Source organism: Myxocyprinus asiaticus, chromosome 2 (genome assembly GCF_019703515.2).
Source record: "Myxocyprinus asiaticus isolate MX2 ecotype Aquarium Trade chromosome 2, UBuf_Myxa_2, whole genome shotgun sequence".
In the NCBI taxonomy this organism is placed as follows: domain Eukaryota; kingdom Metazoa; phylum Chordata; class Actinopteri; order Cypriniformes; family Catostomidae; genus Myxocyprinus; species Myxocyprinus asiaticus.
Window position 1 is genome coordinate 50,316,135 of NC_059345.1, and position 22,782 is coordinate 50,338,916.

Genomic DNA, 22,782 nt, shown 5'->3' on the forward strand with positions numbered 1-22,782 from the left:
AATAAGAATAAATGTGTAAAATAGGGAAAATCACTTTCAATTTCTCTGAATGAGGTCCATAAATTGGCAGCAAGAATGCCTGAGGTCTGCACAGCTGTAATAACTGCAAGTAAAGAATTCTTTAATGAACAGAGTTTGAAGAACAGCATTTATTTGAAAAAGACATGGTCATTTGTAATTATTGATCAATTAAATGCATCTTTAGTGAACAGAAGTGTCAATTGTCAATTTCTTTTAAAAACATAAATATTCGGGGTGATTCTAAATGTTTGAATGGTAGTGCATCTTTTTCCCCATTTCCTGTGAAAGTTCAGGCATTATTATTTATAAAAATATATTATAGTATTTTTAGACAAAATTTCCTGCAAGTGCTTGTAAGTTGTTTCTCTGGTAAGTTTTGAAAGCGAGCTATCCTGCAGTGACATTTTGGAGGGCTGTACTCAGATCTTTCAAGCTGTTCTAGCGTGTTCTAGTTACCATGAGTCTGGGAGACTGACAGCTTGAGTTGTGTGATCAGAGGCAGAAAAGACGAGTTTGTGTGTGAGGTGAGCTTTATATTCGTCCTTTATATATGTCCTTCTCTCTCTCTCTATGTCTGTTAGAAAACTCCCCTCTTTCATTTGTGTTGGAAAGACGTTGTGCAAAGTTTTGATCTTCATGTTAAATATTTTCAAAATGGATAAATCTGTAAACAGCACTTTAAATATTTTGGGCAGAAAGAATAAAAGTTAAAAAAAAAAGTGCAGCTGGGTTAAACTTATCGTTTATTATGTCTGACAAATTGCTCCTCATTCATTACATCGCTCTTATTGCAAAATAAATCAACTTGTGACTTACTGTTATGAAAAGCACATCTATGTCAGTTCTTTTTAAGATGAAGCCATTTAGGGTTACATGTCTTCTTTACAGTTATTACTCTTTCACAGTCTTTGTTCTGGGGACAGATCAATGCATTGGCATGTAAAGTGGGGTGATAGCCTCTGGGCTGCAGGAGAGTTCAAATGGAAGATGGAATAACATTAAAAGGTGAGATCAGAACAGACTCCCTTTATGCCACCATGACTGTGGGCGAAGCAGCCGTGCCTGTTTATTTATAGACCTGCATTTTGAAAACTTTATGTTGGTTTACACTCAGGATCTGTCACATTTTCAGGCCACTTTTCACAGGGCAGAAGAAACATGCCGTAGCAACATGTTTCTTGGAAGTGTGAATTGTTTTTATTTGTTGTTAGATAAAAATAAATAAATAATAAAATTCACACAAAGAGCCTGTGAAATTTTAAATAGTTGTAAATGTAAATGAAGTACTATTGTTGGTACAGATGTGAAGATTTAATTGTTTTCCTTTCTTTTCTTTTTTTTCTGTGAAATCCAAAATAGTTGTGATTTTGAATGCAGTAATGTTAATAAAGATGTGATGTCTTCAGCTGTCACCAAAAATATCTATTGATGAATTAAAACCACATGGTGTCCCAAGTGGAGCAGAGAGATTCTGCAGAAAGCACGTTAAAAAAATAGATTGTAAAATCCCTTTTACATTGACTTGCACACATTGGATAAGCAGATAGGAATGCTGGAAAAGGTAGTTACATGCAATGCAAAATCTGGATAATGGGCAAAAATCTACCTGTGTTGATCAGTTTTTGCTTAAACCGTTTATGACCTAAACATGATAAAGGAAAACTGTTTAAGGTCTTTACATGACCATACATGTTGTTGGCTTATTAAGCACAATCTGTATAAGATTGTTCATGTACATGCACTCAGCTTTGCTGAATACTTTGATTATTTCATGTTGAATTCACAGAGTACTTGCAAAATATCTACCTTTTAACAAACGTCACACTGATTTAAACGTTGTCTGGCTTTTTGTACTGTAAATGTTTTTATATTGTGTTTTCTGCCTTTCCTTAGTTTTTCCATGACTTATTTACATTTATTCATTTGGCAGACGCTTTAATCCAAAGTGATTTACAAAAGAGGAATTATATATCATAAGCGATTCATCTTAATGAGAGAGTAGTATGAAAAGTGCTGCATTACAAAGTTTCACCTGCATCAAATATATCATTGTTTATTTATTTATTTTTTATGAGTGCATGGTTAAGTGCTCATGGAGAAGATGTGTCTTTAGCCGTTTTTGAAGACAGAGATGACAATACTTTGTGACAATAAAAAAAAATGTCAGAAAAAGTAGGGCAAAGTTTAAACTTTAAGGAATATTCTGGGTTCAATACAAGTTAAGCTTAATCGACAGCATTTTTGGCATAATATTAGTTACCACAAAAGTTTATTTTGACTTGCCACTCCTTTTCTTTAAAAAAGAAAAAATCGGGGTTACAGTGAGTCACTTACAATGGAAGTGAATGGGGCCAATCTGTAAACGTTAAAATACTCACTGTTTCAAAATTATAGCCACAAGACATAAACAATATTTGTGTTAATATGATTTAAGTGTGATAAATCACTTACTAACCTTTTCTGTATAAAGTAAAAACCAATTTTACAACTACGTTGCCATGATGATGTAATGTCAACAATCCCTTAAACCATAAAATGACTAAAAATTATGATTTAAACAACTTTACAGCTCAGTTTTAACAGAAGAATTAATGTAAGTGCTTTAAAAAAATTATAAGCTTCACATTTCTGCCTTTAAACCCTCCAAAAATTGGCCCCATTAACATTGTAAGAGCCTCACTGTAACTTCGATCTTTGCTTTTTTTAAAGATTAACATTATATGTCCATCTTTTAAAGCATTTGATCTCGAGTTTCTATCCTTTAAGTCTATGCTTTTTTCATCCTGCTATCCTATTATCCTGATATAGACTCTTTTGTAGCGTGACTATTTACTCCTGACTATTACTAAAACATGGTGTCCCACTGACATGCTCAAATTCCTCTGCATCGATGTCCACTGACTAATGGCAGGGAAATTGAAAGCCACTGCGGTCAATGTTTTTAGTTTTTTTTTTTTTTTTTAAGAAATCAAATGATGGGGGGCCTGGGTAGCTCAGCGAGTAAAGATGTTGACTATCACCCCTGGAGTCGTGAGTTCAAATCCAGGGTGTGCTATGTGACTCCAGCCAGGTCTCCTCAGCAACTAAATTGGGGTAACCTCCTCGTGATCACTATAATGTGGTTCTTGCTCTCGGTGGAGCACGTGGTGAGTTGTGCATGGATGCCGTGGAGAATAGCGTGAAGCCTCAACATGCGCTATGTCTCCGCGGTAACATGCTCAACAAGCCACGTGATAAGATGCGTGGATTAACAGTCTCAGACGCGGAGGCAACTGAGATTCGTCCTCCACCATCCGGATTGAGGCAAGTCACTACGCCACCATGAGGATTTAGAGTGCATTGGGAATTGGGCAGTTCAAATTGGGGAGAAAATGGGAGAAAAAAACAAAAAAGCAAATGATGATGATATGATGATTGCCTGTCAAAGCTCACCCTAAATAAGCCTTGTCTCTTCTCACCCCCTCATGTCTTGCTAATGTAAATATGGAGAATTGATTAACCTTGCTGATAGTCCTTGGATCTGTTTTCAGAGGTTGTCAGGCGCCATCTGGTTATCAGTTCTATCCTGTCAGAGAGGAGATCCAGAGCTTTTATTTATGTGGCACACCCTCATTTAGACCTTCCAAAAACATAGACAGCACTGGGTAGCACCGGGAACGCCAAACAGCAGAGAAGCCAAACACTTGGATGCCTTTAGCTGAGATAGATGAAGCCTTTCTTCTGGACTGCAAGACAGGGGCACATAGCTTAATTGGGATAAATGAGCTTGTAAGCTTGTCTTCATTTGTTTATTTAGCTGAAAGTGACTCTTTCTAATATTTATTAGAAAAAGTAACTTTTAGCTAAACAAATATATATATATATATATATATATATATATATATATATATATATATATATATATATATATATATATATATATATATATATATATCAGTATGTATCTGTATGTATCTGTATGTGTGTATATATATATATATATACACAGTACTGTGCAAAAGTCTTAGGCACATAAGATGTTTCACAAAAACATTTGTCTTAAGATGGTTATTTATATTTAGTTATAATAGTATATAAATATTATATAATAATATTTAGTTATAATAGATAGTTATTCAGCTTTAGTGTGTCAATAGGAAATATAAATGTTAGACTTCCAAACATTACTTTTGCAAATAGAAAGATTAGAACAGAAGAACAGGGAGCCCTGCAACAGATGTCATGGCCCCCACAAAGCCCCCCACTGAACATCATGTCAGTCTGAGAAGCAATTGAGACAGCCTATATATATATATATATATATATATATATATATATATATATATATATATATATATATATATATATATATATATATATATATTGTTTAGCTAAAAGTGACTCTTTCTAATAAATATTAGAAAATATCACTTTCAGCTAAAGAAACAAATGAAGACAAGCTTACAAGCACATTTATCCCAATTAAGCTATGTGCCCCTGTGTGTGTATATGTATGTGTATATATATATATATATGTACGTGTGTGTGTGTGTATATATGTACAGGTGCATCTCAATAAATTAGAATGTCGTGGAAAAGTTCATTTATTTCAGTATTTCAACTCAAATTGTGAAACTCGTGTATTAAATAAATTCAATGCACACAGACTGAAGTAGTTTAAGTCTTTGGTTCTTTTAATTGTGATGATTTTGGCTCACATTTAACAAAAACCCACCAATTCACTATCTCAAAAAATTAGAATACATCATAAGACCAATAAAAAAAACATTTTTAGTGAATTGTTGGCCTTCTGGAAAGTATGTTCATTTACTGTATATGTACTAAATACTTGGTAGGGGCTCCTTTTGCTTTAATTACTGCCTCAATTCGGCGTGGCATGGAGGTGTTCATGCTCAACAAGCCACGTGATAAGATGCGTGGATTAACAGTCTCAGACGCGGAGGCAACTGAGATTCGTCCTCCACCATCCGGATTGAGGCAAGTCACTACGCCACCATGAGGATTTAGAGTGCATTGGGAATTGGGCAGTTCAAATTGGGGAGAAAATGGGAGAAAAAAACAAAAAAGCAAATGATGATGATATGATGATTGCCTGTCAAAGCTCACCCTAAATAAGCCTTGTCTCTTCTCACCCCCTCATGTCTTGCTAATGTAAATATGGAGAATTGATTAACCTTGCTGATAGTCCTTGGATCTGTTTTCAGAGGTTGTCAGGCGCCATCTGGTTATCAGTTCTATCCTGTCAGAGAGGAGATCCAGAGCTTTTATTTATGTGGCACACCCTCATTTAGACCTTCCAAAAACATAGACAGCACTGGGTAGCACCGGGAACGCCAAACAGCAGAGAAGCCAAACACTTGGATGCCTTTAGCTGAGATAGATGAAGCCTTTCTTCTGGACTGCAAGACAGGGGCACATAGCTTAATTGGGATAAATGAGCTTGTAAGCTTGTCTTCATTTGTTTATTTAGCTGAAAGTGACTCTTTCTAATATTTATTAGAAAAAGTAACTTTTAGCTAAACAAATATATATATATATATATATATATATATATATATATATATATATATATATATATATATATATATATATATATATCAGTATGTATCTGTATGTGTGTGTATATATATATATATATACACAGTACTGTGCAAAAGTCTTAGGCACATAAGATGTTTCACAAAAACATTTGTCTTAAGATGGTTATTTATATTTAGTTATAATAGTATATAAATATTATATAATAATATTTAGTTATAATAGATAGTTATTCAGCTTTAGTGTGTCAATAGGAAATATAAATGTTAGACTTCCAAACATTACTTTTGCAAATAGAAAGATTAGAACAGAAGAACAGGGAGCCCTGCAACAGATGTCATGGCCCCCACAAAGCCCCCCACTGAACATCATGTCAGTCTGAGAAGCAATTGAGACAGCCTATATATATATATATATATATATATATTGTTTAGCTAAAAGTGACTCTTTCTAATAAATATTAGAAAATATCACTTTCAGCTAAAGAAACAAATGAAGACAAGCTTACAAGCACATTTATCCCAATTAAGCTATGTGCCCCTGTGTGTGTATATGTATGTGTATATATATATATATATGTACGTGTGTGTGTGTGTATATATGTACAGGTGCATCTCAATAAATTAGAATGTCGTGGAAAAGTTCATTTATTTCAGTATTTCAACTCAAATTGTGAAACTCGTGTATTAAATAAATTCAATGCACACAGACTGAAGTAGTTTAAGTCTTTGGTTCTTTTAATTGTGATGATTTTGGCTCACATTTAACAAAAACCCACCAATTCACTATCTCAAAAAATTAGAATACATCATAAGACCAATAAAAAAAACATTTTTAGTGAATTGTTGGCCTTCTGGAAAGTATGTTCATTTACTGTATATGTACTAAATACTTGGTAGGGGCTCCTTTTGCTTTAATTACTGCCTCAATTCGGCGTGGCATGGAGGTGTTCAGTTTGTGGCACTGCTGAGGTGGTATGGAAGCCCAGGTTTCTTTGACAGTGGCCTTCAGCTCATCTGCATTTTTTGGTCTCTTGTTTCTCATTTTCCTCTTGACAATACCCCATAGATTCTCTATGGGGTTCAGGTCTGGTGAGTTTGCTGGCCAGTCAAGCACACCAACACCATGGTCATTTAACCAACTTTTGGTGCTTTTGGCAGTGTGGGCAGGTGCCAAATCCTGCTGGAAAATGAAATCAGCATCTTTAAAAAGCTAGTCAGCAGAAGGAAGCATGAAGTGCTCCAAAATTTCTTGGTAAATGGGTGCAGTGACTTCGGTTTTCAAAAAACATAATGGACCAACACCAGCAGATGACATTGCACCCCAAATCATCACAGACTGTGGAAACTTAACACTGGACTTCAAGCAACTTGGGCTATGAGCTTCTCCACCCTTCCTCCAGGCTCTAGGACCTTGGTTTCCAAATTAAATACAAAACTTGCTCTCATCTGAAAAGAGGACTTTGGACCACTGGGCAACAGTCCAGTTCTTCTTCTCCTTAGCCCAGGTAAGACGCCTCTGACGTTGTCTGTGGTTCAGGAGTGGCTTAACAAGAGGAATACGACAACTGTAGCCAAATTCCTTGACACGTCTGTGTGTGGTGGCTCTTGATGCCTTGACCCCAGCCTCAGTCCATTCCTTGTGAAGTTCACCCAAATTCTTGAATCGATTTTGCTTGACAATCATAAGGCTGCGGTTCTCTCGGTTGGTTGTGCATCTTTTTCTTCCACACTTTTTCCTTCCTCTCAACTTTGTTAACATCCTTGGATACAGCACTCTGTGAACAGCCAGCTTCTTTGGCAATGAATGTTTGTGGCTTACCCTCCTTGTGAAGGGTGTCAATGATTGTCTTCTGGACAACTGTCAGATCAGCAGTCTTCCCCATGATTGTGTAGCCTAGTGAACCAAACTGAGAGACCATTTTGAAGGCTCAGGAAACCTTTGCAGGTGTTTTGAGTTGATTAGCTGATTGGCATGTCACCATATTCTAATTTTTTGAGATAGTGAATTGGTGGGTTTTTGTTAAATGTGAGCCAAAATCATCACAATTAAAAGAACCAAAGACTTAAACTACTTCAGTCTGTGTGCATTGAATTTATTTAATACACGAGTTTCACAATTTGAGTTGAATTACTGAAATAAATGAACTTTTCCACGACATTCTAATTTATTGAGATGCACCTGTATGTGTGTGTGTGTGTGTGTATGTTATTTGTCTTGAAGCACATTGCAGCCAAAGTTTATGGAAAAGTTAGGATGATTTTTGAAATAGTGTGTATACTGTATGTCTTTCTAAATTTTACCTTGTGCTCTATTCATTTGAATGGTTGATAATTCACATCCTCTATTGTCATTTTAGTTGTTAGAGCAACCAGCTCTCTCATTTGTGGAGTTCTGGGTTTGATCATTTAAGAGCCATAGGACACAAACACAAACCCCACACATACCTGTAAAGTTTCAGTGTGTGCTAATATTTTCCTTCTTCAGCAATACCGAGGGAAAGATATTATGTTCCCATTCCAATGGTTAACTTGGTAAGATGATCATTGTTAAATCTTTTTTAGTCCACATCCATGAACTTCAGTTTATGTTGTACAATTCATAAACCCCATCCCACTCAACTTGACACAGAGAGAACTATGTGCTTACGTGTTTTGCAGCAGTTCTAAAAGAAGTGTGTGCTTGTTATTGTCTTCTGGAACATTTCCAGTCACTTTAAATGTGATTTGTAGTGGCTCTTGGCTGAAAGGGATTTTATTTTATTTATTTATTTATTTATTTTTAAATGTCTAGTATAGTTGTTCATTGTGTGCTTCATTCAGGCATTGTTTTGATGGTGACTGCTTCACAGTTCTTTGTGGAGGATTAGGAAGGCTGATGGGGATTACGGCTGATAGGCGAGTGAAAACCTGCCCATTTCCTGCTGAAGCTCCAGAGTTGAGCCTCGCTTGAAGATCAGTATGAAATGTAGAGAAAGCGCATCATAATTGTGGAACATTTTCAATGGATTTCTGACATTTCTTCTGACAGTGTGATGAGCAGTGTTTTATTGTCAAGTAAACTGATGTATTAATTTGCATTCCAGACAATCAGTTGGGTCTTTGTTTATAAATAATTATAATGGGCTTTGCATCAGAAGGGAAGCTCACATTTTCATTTAAAATTCAAGTAGTCATCTTTTTATATTGAATAATTTGTCCTACAATAATTTGATCCATTTCCTGTTGCCCTTGGATCATTTTTCAATGACACATCATTTGGTCACTCATCAAATGTGACAACAAAAATATGATGAACAATGAATCCTAAACCCAACACCAGGCAAAGTGTGCAACAATGAGATTCAAAGCCTACTAATTAATCAACATTATTCAAATGAATCTCTACTAAATATTGTGTGTTTAAGGAATATCAAAGCTAAGGCAATGCAGCATAATTTAGCCATCCATGGGTATTTGCTTGAAATATCTGCACAGATGTAGAACATTAGCAGCAATTGCTTAACCATTAGTCCTCATAAAACAATTAAACAAAACCAAATGCGACATAATTTTATTATATTAATTTAATAGGTCACAACTCACAGTGTTCACTGGTTGATGCATGAAGATGTAATTTGTAAGTATGACACTAAACAGACAAGTTGTAATAATATTCTAGCAACAAGTACTTTGTACACACTGAACACAAAAATGTCACAGCCAGTGTTAGCCTATTTAATGTTTAATGTACAGCTATGTGTAGCGGGATTTTGGACCAATGACATTTCACTGTGGGTGGGGCTACCTGGTGTGACTGCACAGAAATCACTTGTAATGGTTGGTTAGGACAAGAACTCAGACTTATATGGAAGAGATACCTTTATTGCGTAACATCTGATATGAGAGTAAATTTGAAATAAATAGGCCTATACAATATATACAAAAAAAAAGTTACAAATTACCAATAAGGCATCAGTAAATCTTGATTAAAGCTGCACTTAATACTCAAGGATTGTTGATTATAATGGTGTAGAGAAGCTGCTGTGTGCTGTGTGGAAATGTCTTTGAGACTTCTCTTTATGCTGGGTCACTGAGCCCTCCTTGTTCCTGCTGTTTCAGGAGGAAGAGCTCGGTGAGTCTGCTCAGGAGAGCATTGCCAACGCTGAGATGCGCAGACTCCTCAGCCAAAAGTTCTTCAGGTTGCCATGGAAACCAGAGGTAAAACATGCTTTTTGTGTTTAGATGCTTCGTCCTATGGGGCAAAAATGTGTAGGATAATCTGTGGTGGTTTGCATTCATTTCTCTTGCTTAATAAAACAGGAATGCATCTAACCTACACTGACAGTGTGAGATTTAGCTGTAAATCTCTCTCTCTCTCTCTCTCTCTCTCTCTCTCTCTCTCTCTCTCTCTCTCTCTCTCTCATTGTGTGTGATTTCCTAAGGGAGGCACATCCTCCCATAGCTCAGCATCCCTCCAGGAGTCATGCTAAAATTACAAGAACAGGTGTCCGAAAGGACAAGAGAAACACAAGCTTTGCATCAATGATGAACCAACCAGTTCTCCTTAGTCTGTCTCATAATCATTTTCCAGATATAAATGAATTAGAAACCTACAAACATCTCAACATAAGACATTAACAGATATTCCAAAAATCTATTTGTAGGATTACAGCCTCTATACTCTATGAGGACCATTGTAGGAACCACATTTTTACCAAACTGCTGAAATTCCAAATTTCACACAATGAAAGTTCTGTTTTTGCATTTGGCTTCTAGCTAAAAGCCTCAGAGGATTTGCTAATTAATACACTTTGATAACTTCTTACTGGTTCTATGATATCAGAAAGTGCTCAAGTCAATCGCAGATCTCTCCGAGCAATGCTTGAGCAGAACCCGGCAACCGCTAATATGCAAATAATAAACAGCCTCCTGGCTTAGCATCGTTTGCCTCATAATTTCCTTTCCCATTAATTAGCAACAATTTAAAGAAGGATTGATTATTTGGTTGAATAATGTAATTCAAAAAGGCATTTGCATTAATATCATATATTTCTTAATAATTTTTCCCTTGAGGTCTTATGGAGCCCTATTTTAAAAGCGTTAGTGCTGTAGGGCTTAACCGGTTGTTTAGATCAGTGTTACTATCAGAAATAATTAATAATTATTTCTGTAGTTATTAATTAATATTTCAATTAATTAATTGGATCTAACTCATTAAAACCTCATATGGGGCTCCCGTAAATGTAGTGTGCTACGTTTAGGAGCAAGTTTGGTTATTAGCAATAATTAATAATTATCAAAGGTAATTATTAATTATTAAAATCAATAGAACATTGATTTTAATCAATGTTAGCTTTTTTTATCCTTTAAAATCAACAATTATCAAAGATAATCGTTAATTGTTAACATCGATGAAACATTAATTAAAATTAACACTAGCTTATTGATCATTCAAATTCAACAATCATCAAAGATAATTATCAAAAATCAATAGAATATTAACAAGGATTAACATTGATGGGGCACCACCCTGGAATCAGGGACTAATAACCAGATAGTAAAACAGTCTCAATATTAGATTGTTTTCTTAGGAAAATCGACATCCGAAGAATATCGATTTTCGGGAATAAAACAATGAATGAAGGTTTGAATCCGAGCACTGACATCCCGTCAGCATGACACAGGCGTATGCAAAACAAACCAAAACACTTCTCTTTGTAATATAAACAAAGTTTATTTATGCAGTAATATCAATTAATAATTAATGCAATGCAGTCAATAAACTTCCGACTTACAACTACAAACTAAACAGTGATATGATTAGATATGGAAATAAAAATAATTCTATAACACATAAGGTGTGTGTGTGACAGTGTGTGTGTGTGTGTGTGTGTGTGTGTGTGTGTGCGATTAGTAAGAGAGAGAGAGAGAGAGAGAGAGAGAGAGAGAGAGAGGTGATTAAGTGACAGCCTTAAAGCTGATTTTGCGATCGTGGGAGAGAAAGCAGCTGTGTTCATCACTCAGAGATGTGGTTTTACGAGCGGGGCTCGTAAAAGTCCTGCGTTATTTGACTCTTTAATGGATGAACTCAGTTTCTGTCTCACCCGCGATGGCGAAATTGCACAATCCAATTTGGTCGGACCACAATACAGCAAAACAAATTTGTGATAATTAATACCCTGAGTATTAATAATGAGCGGACATGGCAGTCTGTAAACTGTACAAGCAAAAACCTTGAAACACAAGAATAACACGCTGTAATATTCTATCTCTGCCCAGAAGTAACCTCTTACTTGAATCGCATGAGGACACAGGTAGAATGCGTTTTCCTCCGTCCTTTAACTTTGACCCGGTTCCTTGAGGCTCGGGTGATGACGGGAGGCCGTTTCCTCGCTCTGTCAGCAGGCGGTACGGCTGTTGATTGTCGGCGGGCGGTACGGCTGTTGATTCTCGGCGGGCTGGCGGAGAACTCAGAAATGTCGACTTGATTGAAGATGGAAGAGAAATCTTTAATCTCTTCACTTCTGTAGGCAAACGGATGAAGATGCGAATTGCTTGGCGGTCTCCTTCGGATCCGTTAGAGTGTTTGGTTGAACACAGAGTAATCTCAACTCGTCCAGCGAAATGGAGATTGTATGGCTGCAGTTTCAAGTCGGACATTACTTCCTTGTGCCACGAGGTTGCACCGGAGAGCAGCAAAAAAAAAACTACGTCTATATTTGGTGAACGAAGTAGCTGGAAGCAATTCTGGAAGCATTTCAGAGGTATTTTAACTCCTGATGGTGTCATGTTTGAGGGACGTTCTGTTGTGTGCCTCATCCAATAGGAGTTAAGAGTTCGATCCTTTAGTGAGCAAGGCTTCATGGATTTGTAGTCTGTTTTGGACTCCCTTTGTTTGATTTTGGCGCAATTTTTATCAGTAAAATTTACGACATGGAATGTGTGGGGGCTGAGTTAGTTTTTACGACTTGTGTTAGGCCTGCCTTTGTCTTCTATCTGAATACATGAGGCCCAACAGTGCTTAGCACAGCGCTATGCCATAAGTCATACATGCAAAGTCGATGAGCATGACCAGGAAGTTTTGGTATTTTTTGTGCAAGCATGCGCTAAGTCTAGGCGCAAGTGGGTTATGAAAATGCATGCTCAAATAGCTACTGGGCTGTATCAAGTGCAATTTTATACTGAGGTTTTTCTCTGGCATGTCTGCGTCATATTATATAGTAGTCCATTCCCTGTCATGCACTAGCAATATTCAGTAAACAAAGACAGCACATTCATTAAAGTTTGGTAGTGTAAATGGACTGTATGCAATGAATTAAAAGAATTGAAATATGGACTTAATTTCTTGTGCATTAACTGCATCCCTGTTGAATGTCAAGCATATTTCTGTGACAGTGACACACTCCTTTTATACGCATGGAAAATGTGGTTCTCGCCAAGAATTGGATTAACGCTTTGTTAAATTATAGAAAATGTAAGAATTATTAATAATTTTCATCTACTGACCCAAGTCATGGCTAGTATTAACAGTGATTGTATCGGCACGCACTTCACTTCTACTGGTCGATTCTGATTTTGAAAAATTAAATTAATTTATTGAAACATGAAAAAATGTAACCAAAAATATTTCTACATTCAAATTACACTTCAAACGAAAGAAAATATAATCAAGTGGTCAAAAACGTCATACCAAATCCAAACATTTTACTCTCTCTAACTTCTTCCACCGGCCCCTTTTGCGGTGACTTAAAAATCACTCTAAGACAACAGATGGAAAAATACCAATACAAAATATAGCTGCAAGCAGCGATGACGTGCCCAAGAACGAATGGTCCATTCCCACTCGGTGGTTTTGAGAAAACAATGCAAGGTGGACACATGCATTTGGCATTTGACATTATTCAAAACAATTTTGAAGCAATTTGGCTAAATATAAGAGGATTCTTTTAAAGTCTGTTGTAAGAGCCTCACTTCCTGCTGCCAGGTGGTGATGCTATGACCGTGACCCAAAATGTGATTAGCCCCACAGACTAAACATACATCTCAATTTTGATCTAAATCACACATTGCACACAGAAGATATGACACACTTCCTGTTTCCCATTTTCACCATTAATTTAATGCCTCGCCATGACAACACCGTTCAATATATCAAAATCTGTTCGCAATTTAGCATCTTCAATGTTTTGGCATAATGTTGTCTAAATGTGGTGACAGTCTCATTAATCACCTAGGAGGAGTATTTAAAAGTTCAGAGACCGCTATTTTCAGAAAATCCAAAATGGCAGACTTCATGTTGGGCGAGCTAATGACTATGAGTATGAAAGTAGTTCGGCTTGATGAGAACAATATATGTACCAAGTTTGGTGACTCTAGGTGAAAATTGGGGTGCTACAGAGACCCCGTTACATGCCCATTTTAAAAGGGGGCGCTACCAAGGCCCCCCTACATGTCCATGTTGAACTTTTACCCAGTCCTAATGGCCGATGACTGTGATGTGTGTGTGTGCAAAATTTCATGAAATTTTAAGCATGCCAAGTGCCTCAAAAACACCCAAATTTATGAAGAAGTAATAAAATTAATACATTCCATGGCAACAGCATTTAAGATATCAAATATCCCTTTACAAATTTACATCAGCAGTGTCTTGACATTATTCTAAAGAATTTTGAAGCAATTAATGTAAACATAAGAGGGCTATTAAAAGTCTGTTAAAAGTGCCATACTTCCTGCTGCCAGTTGGTGGCGCTATGACTGTGACCCATATTAACTGCATAAATGTGACCAGCCCCATTACAAAACTTAAAGTTTAATTTTCATCAAAATCATACAATGCATAAAATCCAAAATGGCCGACTTCCTGTTGGGTGGATCTAATGACTATAATTATGAAAGTTGTCCGGCTTGATAAGAACTATATATGTACCAAGTTTGGTGACTCTAGGTGAAAATGGGGGTGCTACAGAGGCTGTCTTACATGACCATTTTAAAGGGGGCGCTTCAGAGCCCCCCTGCACACCTTCCCCCCTGCAACTTTTGCCCAGAACTAATGGCCAGCTACTCTGTGTGTGCAAAATTGCCTCAAAAACACTCAAATATAGGAAGAAAGGAATAATAACAATTAATGCATTGACATGGCAACTGGATTTAAGATATAAAATATCCCTTTGCAAATTTAAATCAGCAATGTCTTGACACTATTCTAAAGAATTTTGAAGCAATTCATGTAAACCTAAGATGGCTATTTTAAAGTCTGTTAAAAGTGCCATACTTCCTGTTGCCAGAGAACCATAATAGCCGCATAAATGTGATCAGCACTCATTATCAAACATACAGCTGAATTTTCATCAAAATCACAAAATGCACACAGAAGATATAAGGCACTTCCTGTTTTCCATTTTTCACCATACATTTATTGCTTTGCCATGGCAACACCGTTCAAAATATCAAAAATCTGTTCACAATTTAGCATCTACAATGTCTTGGCATGATGTTGCACAAATTTGGTGCCAGTCACATGAATCCCCTAGGAGAAGTATTTAAAAGTTCAGAGCCTGCAATTTTCAGAAAATCCAAAATGGCTGACTTCCTGTTGGGTGGAGCTAATGACTGTGAGTATGAAAGTAGCTCAGTTTCATTAGAGCTATATATGTACCAATTCTGGTGACTGTAGGTGAAAATGGGGGTGCTACAGAGCCTCCCTTACATGCTGATTTTCAAGGGGGCATTACAGAACCCCCCCTGCATGCCCCCTCCCTTCAACTTTGCCCGGCCGTAATGGCCGATGACTCTGATGTGTGTGCAAATTTTCAAGAGATTTCACACATTATGTACCCCAAATGCTCTGAAAAAATTGAAAGAATAATAATAATAATGATGATGATAATAATAATAAATATAGCTGCAAGCAGTGATGACGGGCCCAAGCACTACGGCACCATCACCACTTGGTGGCTCTAGGAAAACAAAGCATGGTGGGCATATGCATTTGAGAGGGTAAATATAAGAGGACTATTTCAAAGTCACACAAAGTGTCACACTTCCTTTTGTCAATTGGTGGTGCTATGACCGTGACCCACAATAGCCATATCAATGCGATTAGCTGACATGACCAAACATACTGCACAAGTTTGATTTAAATCTGTCAATGCACACAGAAGATATGAGATACTTCCTATTTCCCTTTTTCGCCATAAATGTATTGCCTCGCCATGGCTACAGCGTTCGCATTTTAGCATCTACAATGTCTTGGCATCATGTTGACCAAATTTGGTGAGAATTGTATGATTCCTTTAGAAGGATTATTTAAAAGTTCAGGGCCTGCAATTTTCAAAAAATGCACATTCAATCCAAAATGGCCGACTTCCTGTTGGGCAGAGCTAATGCAAGCACAATAGGAAATGACTTGCTGATGACACAGCTTAATGCTTATTGGCTTAAACAACCGTGATGTTTTAAAATGTTAGATTTTTTTATCTATAATGTCAGGTTTTTATTAGTTTTGTTTAGATCCCAAACATTATATCTACTGTCCCATCTTTATGGCATTTTATGAACAAAAAAATACTTGTCCTGTGCTTAGAAAAAGCTTTCATATAACTGCTATTTGTTTATTATTGTTCTCAAATTCATATTGTGTTTTTATGCCAATTCGTGCCTAGTTTACTCAGATTAATGTGCAGATATGGACTTTTAAATTTGAAACAGATCTGGCTTGCATTTTCTACTATTTTTACATTTCAGTTGATATTTTTATTATATTTTATTTATATAAACAATAAAAAGTCTTGACATTATTAAAAAAATGTTAAGCAATTCAGGTAAACATAAGAGGGATATTTCAAAGTATGTTAAAAGTGTCACACTTCCTTCCGCCAGTTGGTAGTGCTACGACCATGACCCACAATAGCCACATCAATGTGATCAGCCCACAAGGCCAAACATTTGGCTCAACTTTGATGTAAATCACACGATGCACGCAGAAGATATGAGACACTTCCTTTTTCCCATTTTTTGACATTATTTTATCGCGTCGCCATGGCAACACAGTTCGATATATAAAAAATCTGTTTGCAATTTAGCATCGTCAGTGTCTAGGCATGATGTCTCACACATTTGGTACCTATAACATGAAATCCCTAGGAAGAGTATTTCAAATTCCAGAGAATGCATTTTTCAAACAATCCAAAATGGCCAACTTCCTGATGGGTGGAGCTTATGACTGTCAGTGCAAAAGTTGTCCGGCTTGATGAGATCTATATATGTACATAGATTGGTGAAGTTAGCTCAAAAGGGATGTGCTACAGAGCCCCCCGAACATGCCCAACTTCTAGGTGGTGCTACAGAGCCCCCCTGCATGCCCCCCCTGCAGATTTTCCCAGCCCTAATGACTGATGACTCTGATGTGTGTGCAAACTTTCAAGAGTTTTCACGCATGTTAAGTACCTCAAAAGTACAGAAAACCTTGAAAAGAACAATAGGGTCTCCGTACTTTCAGTGCTTGAGCCCTAATAATAATAATAATCCTTAGAAGAACAATAGGGTCTCCGCACTTTCAGTGCTTGGGCACTAATAATCCTTAGAAGAACAATAGTGCCTCCGCACTTTCAGTGCTTGGATCCTAATAATAATCCTTAGAAGAACAATAGGGTCTCAATACATTCAGTACTTGGGCCCTAATAATCCTTAGGAGAACAATAGGGTCTCCGCACTTTCAGTGCTTGGGCCCTAATAATAATAATAATAATCCTTAGAAGAACAATAGGGCCTCCGTTCTTTCAGTGCTTGGGCCCTAATAATAATCCTTAGAAGAACAATAGGGCCTCTGCACTTTCAGTGCTTGGGCCCTAATAATAATCCTTAGAAGGACAATAGGGCCTCTGCACTTTCAGTGCTTGGGCCCTAATAATAATAATAATAATCCTTAGAAGAACAATAGGGCCTCCACACTTTCAGTGCTTGGGCCCTAATAATAATCCTTAGAAGAACAATAGTGCCTTCACACTTTCAGTGCTTGGGCCCTAATAATCCTTAGAAGAACAATAAGGTCTCTGCACTTTCAGTACTTGAGCCCTTATTATAATCCTTAGAAGAACAATAGGGCCTCTGCACTTTCAGTGCTTGAACCCTAATAATAATAATAATCCTTAGAAGAACAATAGGGCCTCTGCACTTTCAGTGCTTGGGCCCTAATAATAATCCTTAGAATAACAATAGGGCCTCTGCACTTTCAGTGCTTGGGCCCTAAATATAAACATAATAATAATATTAATAATTGAAAAGTAGGGAGCCTGGGTAGCTCAGCGAGTATTGATGCTGACTACCACCCCTGGAGTCACGAGTTCGAATCCAGGTTGTGCTGAATGACTTCAGCCAGGTCTCCTAAGCAACCAAAATTGGCCCGGTTGCTAGGGAGAGTAGAGTCACATGAGGTAACCTCCTCGTGGTCGCGATAAGTGGTTCTCGCTCTCAGTGGGGTGCGTGGTAAGTTGTGCATGGATCGCGGAGGGTAGCATGAGCCTCCACATGCGTAGTCTCTGCAGTGTCATGCACAAAGAGCCACGTGATAAAATGTGCAGATTGACGGTCTCAGAAGCGGAGGCAACTGAGACTTGTCCTCCGCCACATGGATTGAGGTGAGTAAACGCGCCACCACGAGGACCTAATAAGTAGTGGGAATTGGGCATTCCAAATTGGGAGAAAAGGGGATCAAATATAAATAAATAAATTATTGAAAAATAAACCATGACCTAAAGATAGTTTAACATAAATCTCAATATTTGTTTCAAACAACAATATTTGTTCCATAAAACGGCTACAACAGTGACTGTCATGGACATAATTTGATGTTCCACTGTATTTTCAGAGTTTGGACATGAATCTCCAAATTATCTCCAAACTGCAAATGCATAAACTGAGTTTAGACTTTGCACTGGAAACAGACGTGCTTTAGAAACGTAATAGCGCAATGATCTATTTCTCAGGAAAATAGCAAATTGGGCTTTGCACCATTTCATTTACTGTACATACAATACACCCACAGTTTCCGTGCATACACCCACAGATAGTGCAAACACTCCCACCCAATTGCGCTTTGTGCTGGCATAAAGGTTGTGCTTAAAATTAGTGCTCTCACGAAAATTGTATAAGATGTGGAGCAAAGCCTTAGCGTGTAGCACTGCGCTTTGCGCACTCATGAAAATAGAGCCCATGATGTTTGTCGAGAGTTAATGCACCAAAAGCTGTAGTTCAGTTTCCCTATCTGTCACTCACTCGACGTTGTGTCGATGTAGTGACACTTGGGGTCACTCTTGGGAGCCCCAAACACATCTACTTTTTGAAAAAAGGCCAATGGGAATTGGCGAGTGGAATTTGCATGCCACTCCCCCGGACATACGGGTATAAAAGGAGCTGGTATGCAACCACTCATTCAGATTTTCTCTTTGGAGCCGAGCGGTCGCATTCAGTGCACTGAATTCAATTCTCCCTACCGATCACCTCAAACTGCTGGATTTTACGGCGCATTTCAGCAGCTTCTCCCCCTCTGCACCCGTAAAGTGCAGATAACGCCCCTGGGTGCTTCGGTAGAACAAAAAAAAAAAGAGAGTATATTCTAAAAGAGTATATTTTCAATTCTAAAAGAGCGGCACACATGGAACGTCTTTTTAAAGATGCCTTTCCGCTTGTGTGTTATTCCTGGTTGCTGTTGTTATCTCTCCGCTTCTGATGGCCACGATCGCTGTCTTATGTGTCTGGGCGCTGCCCACGCGGAGACTTCGTTCATGGATGGTCTTGTCCTCATTGCGAGAACATGACCATGGCAACGTTGCGGTCGTGGCTTGCCTTCGTAAGAAAGCAAGCCACCCCAGCGGCTCCCCGCTTACTCGGTTGAGGGACGGGAGGAGAATCTTTTGTTTCATTTTTTCCACATGCACAAGAGGCTGCGGTACCCAAAACTTCAACAAAAGAGTGGTTTCCTTGTTCTCTGGGTCACATGTCAGGTGTGCACGGCTATGTGCCCAAGGTTCCCACGACCCCGTTTAGGGATCAGGTGGTGAACCTGCAAGCACTGCCCCAGGAGGAGGCAGACCCAGCTTTGGCTTTGCTATGTCCGGTGCATGCTTTACGCATCTATTTGGATCACACGCAGAGCTTTAGAAGCTCCAAGCAGCTCTTTGTCTGCTTTGGTGGACAGTGGAAAGGAAGCGCTGTCTCCAAACAGAGGACCGCCCACTGGGTCGTTGACGCCATTGTGATGGCATATCATACCCAGGATGTGCCGCCCACAATGGGGCTACAAGCCCACTCTACTAGGAGTGTAGCGGCCTCCTGGGCCCTGACCAGTGGTGCCTCTTTGGTCAGACATCTGCAGAGCAGCGGGCTGGGCAACACCCAACACCTTTGCGAGGTTCTATAATCTCCGGGTTGAGCCGGTTTCGTCCTGTGTGTTGTCAGGTCTGAACAGGTAAGTTCCGGGACAGCTGGCCGGGTGCTTGCACATAGTGCCCTTCCCCTGTGTGCTTTTGACTCCCAGTCGTGTTCACAAGTTGTGATCCCTGGATGACTTTCCTCCTTAGCCCTGTGGCAGATGAGTTTGCAGAGAAACTTGCTGCTGGCCCAGTACGTGTGCTAACTAGGCCCTGTACTGAGGTAGGTGCTCCACATGTGGTGGTTCCCTGTAGGTGACCCCATGTGATATCTTCCACTAAATCGTTTCCCTATCAGTAAACTGCATCTTCCTTGGGCAGAGGCCCCTCTGCCCCCGGTCACCATGTTTGTAGAAACTCCTCCCCCCTCGGGTAGGACCTACCATGGGACTTCTCCACATGACATACATCCGACAAGACTCGGTAAGACCATGTGACATATTTCCACTCAAAATCCCCCCCCCTCCCCCCTCTGGGTGGGATGTGGTCTCCACAGTGTGTTCCCCTTGGGAGTGACACCCCCCTGACGTAGACATTTATGGCCCCCAGTCGGTTAACAAATTCCACTCTTTTTGGGGAGAAAAAAGAGGAAAAGAGGCCACGGCTGGGCTAGCCTGTCCCTATTTTTTGGGCAGTTGACTTGTTCCCGAAGGACCGTTTGACACTCATAACAGTGTTGGGGGAGGTTATGTGATGGCCTGGTGCACTGGCTACGAGGCACACTGCGGTCTGCCCGTCTCGCACCGCCAGTCCACGTAACACAGTTCAGCTAGTTGTGGCATTTTGTATAGGGACCCCTAGTGTCACTACATTGACACAACGTCGAGTGTGTGACAGATAGGGAATGTCCTGGTTACTTTCGTAACCTCTGTTCCCTGATGGAGGGAACGAGACGTTGTGTCCCTCTTGCCACAACATTGAACTACCCGCTGAAATGGCCGAGACCTTGTCTCGGCTCCTCAGCACAAAACCTGAATGAGTGGTTGCATACCAGCTCCTTTTATACCCGTATGTCCGGGGCAGTGGCATGCAAATTCCACTCGCCAATTCCCATTGGCCTTTTTTCAAAAAGCAGAGGTGTTTAGGGCTCCCAAGTGTGACCCCTAGTGTCACTACATCGACACAACGTCTCGTTCCCTCCATCAGGGAACAGAGGTTACAAAAGTAACCAGGACGTTTACATGGCCATTTTCCATGATCTCTCTTACCCTTAAAATAAATGTGATTCATTATAATGCAATGGCTGCATTATTGCTACAGGTTCACGAAACAATCTTCACCTAAATGTGCCATAAAAACTGTTAAGATCAGACTGAAATGATCAGGGACCATATTCAAAATAAACTTAGGCTACTCTTTTCTAATACTGGGATCCTTCAAGGATTTGCAGAGTCGCAAGGTCTCGAGGACTTTCCGCATATTGTATCGTTAGTTAACTCCTTAATGGTATCTTCTTCTTCAAGAGTTTAGGCATCAGTCTAGCTATATTATATAAGAATAGTACCTATCCTACTTTCTTTTTCACTGCCACTGGGTGGGCCAAATTGATGAATGACAAACACGTGCTGTTGATGTGTAATTGTGGGTGGTATAAATTAATGTATTCAAGTTTTTGATGTCCAACAATTTCAGAATTAGCCATTTTTGCACCTAAGTTTCAATAAATGGTCTTTTTGGACTGCGGATGAAGATGTCATTTCTGAAACTTACAGTATGTTTCATAGTACAATGACCTCTTATTTCAAAAGGAAAATTAGATTTTTCATGATATGAACCCTTTTAGCACCAGTAAATAAGGCGTTCCATACAGTAGCTCTAAACTTTCTCATAATACCATACATAAAGGAAATTCAATATTTCATCCAACTAACTGCTGTGTAGTTCTTTTCTGAGTACTGTGGGAACACTGAACCTGACCCTGCTGTACTAGTGCCGATCGATAAGCCAGCAGTCCTCATCTCCTCTCTCCACCTCATCATTGTAGCTGGCTAGGAGGCAAGACACTGCATGATAATGAAGAGACAAGGATCAAAGAGGGTCCCTGACCTCACACTGCCCCAGGGCCCCTCCTCTGGGCCCTGTGACAGATGAGTTTCTTGTTCGACTTTAAAGTGTCAGGTGCGGGCAAATCCTACAGGAAGTTATAAGAGTGTAGGAGCCAGGGTCCAGTATTAACACTTTCCACCAGAATAATACATGGAAATCTAAAACATCAAATTGTAAAAATGATTCTGACCTTCACTGATATAAGTGATGTGAGCAATTCAAATCAAAGGCATATAAGAAATATACTTAAAGGGATAGTTCACCCAAAAATGATAATCCTCTCGTCATTTACTCACCTGCATGCTGTCTTAAACTCATATTTTTTTCTGTAAAACAAAAAGGATGTATGATCTGTTTTTGTTTATACAATGTAAGTCAATGGGCTCCAAGAAGGACATAAAGGCAGCATAAAAGTAATCCATACGACTCGAGTGGTTTAATCCACGTCTACAATCATTAAACAATTAAACAAGGGAAATTAAAAAAAAAAATAATAATAATAAAATAAAAAAATAAAATATATATATATACATTTTTTAATAACAATAATGCAAAATACCATGGCCAAATGGCCAATAAGAAATATTTATGGCCGTTAAACTTTCTCAATTTTGGACCCTGGTAGCTCTGGAGCTCTAATGAGAACTGTAATTGAAGGAGTACCAGATTCCAGAAATAGTAAACAGTCCAGAGATGTCACACAGGAGTTGCGCTGGCACGTTCTCTCACTGTCTGTCTCATTGGAAATGTGTCGGCTTGATCATTTGTCT

At 38.7% G+C, this 22,782-nt stretch overlaps 1 protein-coding gene across 4 annotated transcripts in view; it reads left to right on the forward strand.

Annotated features, from left to right (window-relative positions):
* LOC127452144 (N-acetyl-beta-glucosaminyl-glycoprotein 4-beta-N-acetylgalactosaminyltransferase 1-like) overlaps positions 1–22,782 on the forward strand; it is a 144,094-nt gene that overhangs the window by 56,595 nt on the left and 64,717 nt on the right. For all 4 annotated transcript variants that reach the window (XR_007899207.1, XM_051717382.1, XM_051717391.1 and 1 more), the window contains exon 4: positions 9,660–9,758. Coding sequence is in view for 3 of the 4 variants with exons in the window: in XM_051717382.1 (XP_051573342.1) it covers positions 9,660–9,758 (99 nt within the window). In the remaining variant the exon portion in view is untranslated. The remainder of the gene's footprint in view (positions 1–9,659; positions 9,759–22,782) is intronic.